The sequence below is a fragment of the Micropterus dolomieu genome, linkage group LG17, assembly GCF_021292245.1.
Source record: "Micropterus dolomieu isolate WLL.071019.BEF.003 ecotype Adirondacks linkage group LG17, ASM2129224v1, whole genome shotgun sequence".
Lineage (NCBI taxonomy): Eukaryota > Metazoa > Chordata > Actinopteri > Centrarchiformes > Centrarchidae > Micropterus > Micropterus dolomieu.
Genome location: NC_060166.1, coordinates 37511374 through 37523577, shown reverse-complemented (window position 1 = coordinate 37523577; position 12204 = coordinate 37511374). Strand labels below are relative to the sequence as shown.

The following is a 12204-nucleotide window of genomic DNA, read 5'->3' as shown; positions in this document are numbered from 1 at the left end:
GCTCCCTCTAAAGAGCTGTGGCTCGGCCATTTACACCATCATGGTGGATGAAAGCTTTCTGTCAGAGCCCAAATATAGAAAAACGTCTCTGGTCCTTTTCTTAGTTTCAGGCAGCCAAAGCTGAGCCCAGCGGGGACAGTAACAAAGTAGTACTCTACTTAAGTACACAAGGTATTTGTACTGAACTTGAGTGTTTTCTTTTCATGCCGCTTTCTACTGCACCACATCTCAAGGGGAAATATTGTATTTTTTACTTTATTTGACAGCTTCAGTTACTAGTTACTTTAAAAAAAGCTTTTTACACCCAAAACGTATTTGAGTTTAAAAATAGGACGTTTTGGTATAAATTAAATTAAGTCCAGCTAGTAGAACTACATCAGTTAGGCTAACTGACAGAAATTTAATTGCTTTAACTGTTTTGCTATTAGTCATTTTTCATGTGAAAACATTTCATGGTTCCAGCTTCACAAACGCAAAGATTTGCTGCTTTTACTTGATTATTTTAATCATTTTAAGGTTTGGACTGACGAAACGAGCGTTGTGAAGGTGTCACTGAGGGAACTGCCAACATTTAAAATAAAAATAATCATTAATTGCAGTCTGATACAAAATAGTTCAACCTCAACCAACTACATTAATGCATGAGCTTCCAACTTCCTATGAACTTGGCACAAAAATGATCGTCCATTTATTGAACATAGCGGGACAACTTTGAGGGCGTTATCTCTTAACTAACTTGTCAGCTTGAGAAATACAAGGTGTGGCGTGTGAGCGTGTGAACTCAAATGCGCGTCTCTCACGGTGAATGCGTGAGACTTGAGAGCCCTGCTTAAGGTCATCATGCTGCTAAAGACAGAGCTGTGTTGTCATGTAGAAGGGTCTCTGAGAGATGGAGATAAGGCGCCGATAGATTGTTTCTAAACAGGGCCGGAGTTTTGCATGCACCTCCAAATACTGCTTTTAAACGCTATAATATCCTTCGTGGGGTTCATCAGTTGTGATAAATGATTCAAAGTCTACATTTTTTCAACGTTTACAGTCGTTAATATTTTATTACACTTAGTAGAAGTAGCATTCATTGAGATTCAGCTAAAAGATGTCGTGATTACCGCGTTTGATCTACGAGCACAGTAAAGTGTGTGAAAAGGAGCTTAAGACGTGGATGCATAATTCGGCAGGACAGATGTTGTAGGCTACCTGCCGAGATCTGCATCCATAAACGAGTGTTACCAGCGTGTGCAATTCTTGGCAGGCAGGCAGAATTCGGCACAACACCTGTGTAGGTACCTGACGTGCGCCTGCTGGTAACGTCACATAACGTGATTGGCTGTACGTTTGTATGATGACGTGGCAGTTGGTGATTGGCTGTATGTCGTAGTGTTTATGGACATTAGCTGTTGATGAATTAATGTTACGACGCTAATGCTAATGTTAGCCGATCCTTTTAAGCTAACGTGTGTGTGTGTGTGTGTGTGTGTGTGTGTGTGTTATGACGAATGTGAAATGAAAGTAAAAATATTTACCGATAAATAAAGACCCGGAGCAGATCTGATACCTACATTCATAACCGGGGCACAATGTAGTTTGTCCGAGTAGCTTAAGTTAGCTACCGTTAGCTTAACACGATCGGCATTAGCGTTGTAACATTAATACACAGCTAATGTCAGGCTGTGTTAAGTCCTGTTTAATAAGTAGAGCTGTATTTCATTGTAGAAGTTCTCCCAGAGCCGTTAAATAAGATTATTTAACTTATATAACATTATTTAACGGATCTGGGGTCTCCATAGTTGATCTGATGACCCGTTAAAACTATTTCCGTAAGCGGACCGACATAAAGCCAATTACTATATGCCACGCCATCACGTTATGTGACGTTACCGACAGGCGCAGGCCCCGAGCACATCTTGTACCTACACCGGGCCTCGCACTCTAAACTGTCGGCTCTGGCTAGTTAACATGACAAATGTCACGTATTCAAAACATGAGAGCTACGGTTGTGCTGTTTGAGTTCGTGTGATCACTGCGACTAGTTGCCATGTCCCAGTTTAAGCAGGTGTTTCTCTTTTCGTCTCAGCAGTTTTAGTATAAATGCTGATCGATGCTGATTCTGCACTCTGAGCTCTGTTGCTGACTCTGAGGCTGCTTACAGGTGAAGCGAATAACACTGATTATCAGTGGGTGGGATCCATCAGGCAGCAGGTGAACTTCCTCATGGATGATGCGTTAGAAGCAGGAAAAATGGGCAGCGTGAGGATTTGACAAGGACCAAACTGTGATGGCTACACGACTGCTCATAGATGCACGTGGGGAGCGAAGCCAAGCCCGTGAGGTTCGATCCAACAGACCTGTTTTGGCGTCAAAAGGAAGACCTACACTATGACCAGCAGGTGGTCAGCTGGTGCAGTGGATAAGATGCCTGCCTTTGGTGTGAGAGACCTGGGTTCAATCCCCCACTGTGTCCACCATTGTGAGCAAGACACTTAACCCCTCGTTGCTCCAGAGGTGTTCGACCTCTGACATGTGTAGCAATTGTAAGTCGCTTTGAATAAAAAGCGTCAGCTAAATGAATAAATGTAAATGGTCATAATACGGCTGGTTGGTGTCTTGCTGGTTTCTCCAACATTACCGACCCGGTGTCTTTTCTTTCCCCCATGTGTGCATGTCTTGGTGATTTCACTGTATCAAACAGCTCATGTAGAAAAGCACGCATGTTCAGTGAGCATTTGTTGTTTTATTTTTTTCATTCATTTATGTGCCCCGGCCATCGTGCACGCCTACAGCAACCTGGTGCCTCGAGCGCTTGCCGTCACTGCCCGGCAGCAACCAGGGTACGGGGTACAAGAGGTTCTGCTAGATGAGCTTCTTTGGGTCTGATGGCAGCTCTGGCACACAGGAGAAGTATTTCTTTGACTGCAGATGATTCTGAAACCTGAGCTCCGGCTTCCTTCAGGACACTGTCGAGGAAAATCTGAAACAAATCAGTTCACCTGTGCAAGATGTGTCGACTCATTATCTGGTGTGTTTTGAGGTGAGCCAAGCTGTCAGGTTCTGCGAGAAGGTGGCACGTAGGCCGTTCCCCCGATCAGCCGGGGAGGATTGAGTTTCAGCCGGCCGGCCTCTTTAATGACCCCTTTTGCTGGCCGACACTCAGCTCACCGACAACAACAGAGCCTGTGATCCGGAGAGGCCCTCCTTTCACATTCCTGCCAGACTCCGGGCCACCCTGCCCTGAAAGAGCCTCCAATCTGTTGGACATCTGCAGCAGGTCTTACCTTGTCATTAGAGATAGACCACTCGGTCGCCCGCCACGGACACATCTCGCTCCCAACTTTACCTCAGCCCCAGCTCGCTCTCAGGGGACGCAGGGCAGGGCCCGGGTCCCTGTGTTGGGCGAAGGAGACACCCCACCATCATTACCTGTGGGAGGCGGGTCAGGGTGGAGGGGGAGGTGGGTGGCGTCTCTAGGGAGCCACCGGCTTCCTTTTGTTCGTGAGAAGAGAGCGAGCCGAGGGCGAGGAGGACTGGTTTAACTGGTAACTGAGCTAAAGACCGAGGAGGCCGTCAAACTGTACCGCAGAGAGAAACCTTTAACCAGCGAGCCCCGAACCTGACACCTCTGACAGAAAACAGTGCAAAATATCACCTTAACAGAACACCTCTGAAACACAGTGATGAAAGAATGGTTTTCCAACGTTGCCTCACGACACACAGGGGCCATAAAAAGGCAAAGCACCATCATGCTGCTGTGCTCATACTCAGTCTGGCTCTGTTTTCTCTGGGTCAGTTTAGGCGATTTAGTTCCGATGAAGGGATGATGATATTTTAGACCAGTGGTTCCCAACCTGGAGATCAGGACTTACATTAGGGCTTGCAAGGCTAACCTGAGGTGTCAGGAGATGATTAACAAGACACAACACACAACATTTTCATTGTTCCAGCGTGACATGATGACGCAGTGCACAAAGCCAGCTCCATAAACAAATGGTGTGGTGTGGAAGAACCTGGCCCGTCTGCACAGAGCCCAGACCTGAACCACAGTAAACACCTCTGGGATGACCTGAAACACCAACTGTGCCCAACATGATCCCAATCCCAAATATGCCTCAAGGTGCTTTACAGTCTGTACAGCAGACGATACCGTCTGTCTTCAGAGCCTCGATTTCAGAGCGGAAAAAACTCCCTCAAAAACCTGTTAACAGGGTGTTTTAAGTCTGGCATCGTCAAAGTTTTTTCAAGTCGTTTCATGGCCGGAGCGGGACTCCCGTTAGGAGGATTGAATGATCGATCCCAACGTACGGCAGATATATATTTTTTTCTCCCTTGTTAAACAAATGGATTATAAGGACACTTTTGCACATGCTCACAACAAAGCATGTGCTGCATCCCAGCTTTTCCATCCGCCTTGGTAAACCCATAGACAAATTCAGGGGAATCCAATCACACATTTACTGACAGCTTTTTCAGAGGTGTGTCAAGCAGGCCAGAGTCTCTTTTTGAATTTTCTCCAGAACTTTTCAAAATAAAAGCTCTCAATAAAATCGACATAAAGCAAAAATGCTGCAAAAAAATGTTCTCCTGCTTTTTATTTTTCCTCACTTAAGAGGAAGTGATTATGTGAGTAACTGTTGCTGTCACGACTGAGATCTATTTCAGCACCAGCCGCTATCAATTTATTTATATTTTATTTTTCTGCTGTCAAAGCAATCGGGCCGCCTACTGCCGACCACTGGTGTACAGAGTAGACCAACATGACAAAGTTCTTCATTCCACCTTTATTTAACTAGGAAGTCACATTGAGATTAAAACCTCTTTTAAAAGTGAGACCTAGTCCGATCTAGGATCTAACAAATACAAAGACAACAACAAGGTTAGGTACAACACCAAAACTCAACACAACAATGTTAGGTGTAACATGTATAATACAGTTCATAGACGAGGCAGCAATATTAGAGCATACCTTTATTTGGCAAAGCAGCTACAGCTAACATTGACCACTTCCTTTATTTAAGTCATTTAAAGAGATGAGGGACTTAACTCTGAGCTTGGTCCAAGACCAAGGGCCAAAGTAGAACAGGCTTGATTTTCCATCCTCTGTTCTGATAGCAGACACCTCGAACTGAAGCCAACTGGCCAGAGGAAAAATCTTTTGCTCAGAATAGTTTTCTTTAACTCTTGGGAAAACACTAAGATCTCAATAGTATATCTTTTTGAGGTCACTCCAATCTGAATTGTTGCTCCTAAAACCCCCTTAGGAGAAAAGGATGAGATGAAGAGAGATTGAGGTTTTGAGACAAATGTATACTGAATTGAGATTAAAGTAGGAGAAATGGAAGTAACAGATGAGATCTCATCATTTTTGAGGTCATTAATGTCTTGCTTATTGCTCCTAAACAGCATTTGGGAGCACTGGTGAGATGTTTTTACTACATTATTGTCTATGCTTGGAGAACCTTGCTGGAGGCCCCGAGCTGGATTTGAACCCCACTCTTGTTGTTCAAAGGGCAACAACACTGCCGCTGCGCCATCCATCTAAAAATGACAGTGAAGGTCTGATTGTCTTTAGAGTACAATTTTCCTTTAATTGTGGATATGGTATTTCTCCTCTTTTAAAGTCTTCAAAATTCTACTCAAGTAAAATGTCTGAAAGTGTTCCATAGTGAAGGTATTATAATTCAATAATCAAAACAAAATTTTGACATTGAAAATATTTTATTATTTTTCTCAGTAACTTGTAACAGATAATTAACAATACATGCAACAAGGATTTTAAATTAAGGGGAATAAAAGTACAAACACCCATAAAAAGAAAATACTCCAGTGCAAGCACCTCAACATTTGATGTAAGTAAAGTACTTGAGCTTTTTTTTCTGATCCACATTCTGGGAATTGAAATGATACTTATTTAAGATACTGTAGAGATCTCATCTTTTAATCAGAGTAAGACCGAAATTAGTTTTTGCTATATGTTTTTTTTCCTCCTGAATTGGAGAAGTTGGAGAAAAGGCCTTTGGTTTCACCTTGGTATTAAAAGCAGCTCATTTGTGTCTAGGAGAAAAGAAGGACACAACTATTAGATCTCTTATTTTGCTTTCCTATGGGTGTGTGAACTAAAGTTATGACTGCTTTGAAAAGTTAAAAACTTCCAGTTTAAATAAATCCAAAGTTTACCTAAAACAATCGTATAGATTAAAATGTACCAGTGTTCAAGCCTGCGCAAAGGCTGGAGTCAGTGACGTCACTCGTACAACACGAGTATTTCCACATATTTTCCTGTAAACCCTCTAAGGATTGGTCTTGCCTCCGACATATTCACTGAAGACACAAAATTACAACCCTGCTGTCTTCTTTAGTGATAAACACTCAAAGTGGAGAATTATTCTGGGCTAAAAAAAAGATCTTCCCAGGCCAGGCGACGCCCGAGCATCACAGTCCACCATATGCACTTACAGGTCTCCACCCAGAGCCGGCGTCAGACTGAGCTCACCAGGGGGGGCATTTATTTTCAGTGGGTGGGCACTAGTGATGGGGATTTGTTTTGGATATCCTATAGGCCTAGTTATTTCTGTAAGTGATTAGCCTGACGTGATGCAAACCAACTCCTCCTGAACCGACTCTGACCACAGCTTTATTATAAACAAAGTTAACAGCGCACACGTTTAGCTGCTATCTCACTGACTGGAGAGACGCATCTTAATTCTAGTTTGCTCGTTTACGCCAGGCTGCTACTGAAAAAGCACCATGTACAACGTCAAACAAACTCACAACATACACAGATGATTCTACAGTCTCAATTATCAAAAGGAAATAAAACGGCGGGAGGGACAATGGACAGCGCAAAACTGACAAAATAGATGTTCTCATGTAAATGCTCTGTATAGCACCTTTCAAGTCTTCGTGACCACTCAAAGCGCTTTTACACTACAGGGACAATTCGGGGCTTTTGAGTAACAGGTAACCCGCTCTCCCCCCTGAGCCACAGCCGCTGCATTACAATACAAAATAGTGCACTTTGACAGTAGGCTAAATAAAATACCGAGGCCCGCTGGATTGCCATCAACACAGTGGGCCACAAGCGTTTTGTGATGTTTAGACAACGATGTTCGTTTAACGACGTGTGGATGTAGCAGAATTTAGTAATTTGAGATTCAGAGCTGGGGTTTATAGGCGAGGTTGAAGCCGCTGAGGTTTCTCAACCATTTTCTAATGTCCATTTTGGAGGGCTGCTTTGTTTAGATATGTGCACTGCAGCCAGGAATCTCCCGCTAAATCAAAGTCATTTGATTGATAAGGTCATTTGTTTCATGCACGTACTAATGTGCAAGTGCGTTGGGAGGGAGGGAAGCAGGGGGGTTTCCTCACCGAGCCACACTGTAGCTTTAATATGTTTTCGACTAATTAACTGTTTGTAAATGTATATTTTTATTATTCCTCGCTGAAATGTGAATCAAATTAAACTTATATCATTTTGTAAATTAAATTATAATTCTATTTGGGGGGGCATCGCCCCCTAATGCCCATACCGCCGACTCCGAATCCACCTGGTCTTCACCATGAGGGAAAGAAACTGGAATACAACATAAAACCTGCTGCTGTGAGAAGCGTAGGTGACACACTATACCAGTCCAGCAGACGGCAGCAGAGAGAAAATGGATCTCCATGCACCGAGAGGCATGAGGGGAGCCTGCTAAATAACAAACACTCTTGACAAAACCCCCAAGTGATGAGCAGAAAGTTTTGTTCTTGCAGCTGCATTTATAAAATGTTTTAACCAAATGCAGATTAACCATGTAACGTAATTACGGCTACTTCAGCACACTTTAAGAACAAATATTCCCGGGACCACTACAATAAAGTTGGTATATTTTTCACTTTTGTACTGCCAACCAAGAAGTAAGCCTAACCTGTTGTTGGAGGGGGATCTAATACCTTTCTGGTGGAATAAAAGGTTGTTGTTTCTAGCGGCAGAGAGAGTATTCAGATCCTGTAACTTCCTGTAAAAGTATGTGAGTATATAATCAAGCCTTAAAGTATCAAAGCAGTAAAATGTTGTCCTATTATATCTCCTCTCCTCAGATTCTTCTTCCTCATTAATGTAAAGCAGGATGTTGCTGCTGAAGCTGATGATTCTTTTCATTCTGGATCAATCTGCTGATTATTTCCTCCATCGATCCATTGATTGTTTTGTAAAGATTCTGCCGTCACACTTACCCAGAGTCCAAAGTGACACCTTCACAACGCTTGTTGTCCGACCAACAATCCAAGCCTCAACGTTATTAACAAACAGAGCGGCAAACCTTCATGAGAGAAGCTGAACCTTAAAATGTTTTTACACCAAAAATTACTTAAGCCATCAAAATAATTGCCAATGAATTTTCTGTCAATCCACATATCTTTTGAGCTGTACTATAAACTGTTGCACTTAGTGTCTGCATCTTTGGCAGTGTGCAAAAATCATATGACTATCTAAAGTTGTCAGATAAATAATAATCATGTAATCATGTAAAAAGTACAATATTTTCCTCTGAGATGAGGTGCGGTAGAATTAGACGTGTTATGAAAAGAAAACACTCAAGTACAAGTACCTCAAACTTGTACTTAAGCACCGGACTCCTCTAAATGTAAATGTACTGTGAAATTGTCACGTTTGAGTTGGACAGGTTGTAAAATAAAGAGACGACTCAGACGTGTCTGCGAATCACTTTTTCTGTTAGTCCACAGTCAGGTTTTCACATCCATATAAAATATTACAGCACACAAACGCCGTCAACATGAAAATCAGCTGCTTCACATTCCCTCTGAATTAGACTTTTGCAGCTCGTGGAGCTGCAGCAAAAATCTGTTACAGTCTCAGCAAAATTTTGCACCAAGTTCAAGAAAAAAGAAAACCCGAAATGTAAAATGTCAAAGACGCTTTCTCGTGTAGTGTTGTGAAAACAACAATCTCACAAATAATGTGAAGCACATTGTGCATGTTAATCACACATGGAGACGTTTTACATGATAGAGACGTGATATTTTCAGATGTTTCACATATGAAAACCATCGTTTGACATGTAATGTGTGCAGCTTCTCACATCTATTTAATCCACATTTAGACACGTGTGATGAATTGAAATATGCACCTGTAATGTTTTGGACATTTCACATGTGCTTAAGGTCACGTGAAAGAGGCATATGTTGGTGTAACTTTAATGTTGTTCAGGTATAATGTTGGAATTGTTGCAAAATAGTTTAGAAACCCATTTGTAGTGAAGCCAGGGTTAGTGAAGTCTTTTCTCAGTTACAATGTGGACATCACCCAACCCTCCGACCAGTCTGTGGCAGCTTTAACGTTACATTTATTTGTTGTATCTAATCTAAGTTAACATGTTATCTGTAGTTACTTGTTAGTACCAGCTTCCATTATTCTGATATTAATTCTCTGAAATCAGTGCAGCTTTGTTTCTTCTGAGGCATCATTTTGGATTCTTTAGGTTTTACGTTGTGTCCATAACAGGGAATACAAAGTGGCACACGGGTCATTACTGATATTTTTTTAGTGGCAGTTTCACAGATGAACTTAATAAAAACTTTTGTATATAGACAACATTTTAGGCAGTCCTGTTAATGGTTAACGTTACACTCATTGTAACTCAGCGCTTATCAGCTAAATACCTAAACTCTTTCATAAAGATCACAGTTTGGCTCTAAATATTTAATAAAAAACATGCCGCTGAGTCTCATCGCACCACAGTTTAGGTTTGGATTCTAAAAATCTGAACATCTCCTTATTGATGTCAGGATCAAAAAGGTTTTAACAAACAAAAGGCAAGTTGTCAAAGTCTTTGAGGGGACAGAAATATCTGTCTGTATCGTCTTTGTTTTGCTACTTGCATTGTCCTGTACAATCAACCTCACACTGAGGGCCCAGAAGGTCCAGTCTAACGGGCCAGCTCAAGTTCAACATGGACTTATAGTCCAAAAAGTTTTGCCTGGGACAAAATCTGAGGAAAGTCCATCAAGCGTCCTATGGTCCTTGTCTGGGCACCCAGGTGAAGTTCCACTTTCCCTCTGTGTCTTTTCTAACGAAGGCTTGTCCCTGGGGGAAGCTGTGGGTCTTGACGCTGCTGGATGGGCTCAGGGACATACTGAACGCCAAATCTGTCCGTCTGCGAGGCGTCTGAGGCGTGGCGGGAAGCTGAGATCCCGCTGGCAGACTTGTCGGGCTGCCGCCACGGACAGGTGTCCGGAACTGCTTCATGGCAGGACTCAAAGACGTGATGGGGGAGAAAGGGACTCTTCCTACTGATGGACCGAACTGGATTCTGTCCTGTGATGGTGTCTGGCCGCCTCTCAGTGGAGACCAGTAAGCTGGATGTTTTGCTGGGTTTGCCTCTAGAGTTTGGACTCGACTCGAGGCTGTGAAGGGACACATCACGGCTCTGTCTGGTGACTGGGTGAAGGCTAGGTCTTCGGTTAGTGGTGGAGACCGGAAGGCAGTTAACGTGTTGTAGCTCCTGATCACGGCTTCAGGAGCTTCATAGTGTCCGGTCAGTCCTGTGGCAGTGAAGTCGGAGCACTGACCTGGAGAAGTTGTGCAGTTCTGAGGTGACGTAGCAGGATTACGGCAGTGTGCTTCTTGGCATTCGGCAGTAATGTACCTATAATCAGTTTGATGTGTCGATCTCTGGCAGTAGCTGTGGACAGAAGAAGGTGCAGAAGAGGCGACTGAGGGGCTGAAAGACGAGTTGAGGGTGTATTCGGAGGACGAGGAAGAGGTGACTGCAGCATCATAAACTAAACCACTGAGGCTGTATCCGGACGGGGAGGCGGAGGAGTCATTGGACGTATCGATGGTGTCTCGGTCCTTCAGTCCCAGTGTTCGTAGAACCCAGAGGTCCAGGTTTGGTTCTGAGGAGGAAGTTGTATCCGAGGACTCGGAGCAGAACTCGGCAGTGAGGTTCCTGCAGACTCTCTTGCTGACCTGTTGGGATGTTTGGAGCTGATAGTTGCTGTTCTGGAAAGGTCCATCATCAGCATACATCAGGTTTCTCTTCAGTTTCCTCCTCCCATCAGCGGTTAGTTTCTATGAGAACAAGTACAGAGCAAGATGGCATATTTACACCTTTCTGGTTTCATCACACTGACACTGCCCTCATTATGTTCATAAGACCGACTGTAAGATAGACGGAAACCTTTCATGGTTAGGAAAGGTGGTGGTTGGTGTTGGCGGATACGCTGGTCTCTAGTGATTGGTTAGGGAATATGGAATCCCACGGAAATCTGTTAGACTGAAGATTTTTTGTCTGATATCAGGCAAGCTCTTCTCTGATTGAACTCTCTCTCTCTCTCAATTCAAATTAGCTTTATTGGCATGAATGTGTAACAACATTGCCAAAGCATCATACAAACTACATAAGAACAATCAACCCCGTACATTTCATTGAACAAGTAATTAAAGTGTAAAGTAATTAAAGTGTGTGTGTGTGTGTGTTAAAAAAATTTAAATATATTCAAAATAATAATAATAAATAAAATAAAATTCTCTCTCTCTGCACGTTGCGGTTCCTCGCGGGTCTATTTCAAGTAGCCGGCTAGTTAAAAAACGATAAAATATTCTTTGTGTGGTTCATCAACGGTGATAAATTATCCGAAAGTCCCGCGATGTGCGAACAACTCTGCACAACACCAGTGAAGCTGGAGCTCCGTCCCTTCAGCCACTGTAGACATCCACGCTACGCCTACACATGCTGACGCCCCAGGGTTAAGGTAACAATTTTGGATTTATTTACGCACTTTAAAAACATTAATTGAAACTTTTATTCTTTTTACATGTTTATTTACAGCATTAAACGTTGAGATGTATATTGTAACAGGCTGTATATTAACTTATTTGGTGAAAACTGGTAGTTCTGTGTGGAGTTTGCATGTTCTCCCAGTGTCTGCGTGGGCTCTCTAAATTGTCCTTAGGACTTTCCTCAGATTTTGTCCCAGGCCATGTTCACACATGTGAGTGTGACTGGTTGTTTGTCTATGTGTGGTCCAGCGATGGATTGGCGACCTGTCCAGGGTGTACCCCGCCTTTCGCCCGATGTCACCCCTGTACGCAGGATAACCGTTTGACGGTGGATGGATGGATCAGGGTCATACGGGTTAACTCAGGCTGTGCTTGGGACTACTGATTTATAACAAAAGGTCTTAGTTACAAAAACTGTTTTTTAGGAA

At 43.0% G+C, this 12204-nt stretch overlaps 1 protein-coding gene across 1 annotated transcript in view; it reads right to left on the bottom strand.

The window, feature by feature from the left end:
* Positions 1-8685: 8685 nt before the first annotated feature.
* Positions 8686-12204, bottom strand: part of gmnc (geminin coiled-coil domain containing) — an 11583-nt gene continuing 8064 nt past the window's right edge. Inside the window, exon 6 of the mRNA XM_046074001.1 lies at positions 8686-11065. Within this exon, the coding sequence (XP_045929957.1) occupies positions 10007-11065 (1059 nt within the window). The 3' untranslated portion in view covers positions 8686-10006. The remainder of the gene's footprint in view (positions 11066-12204) is intronic.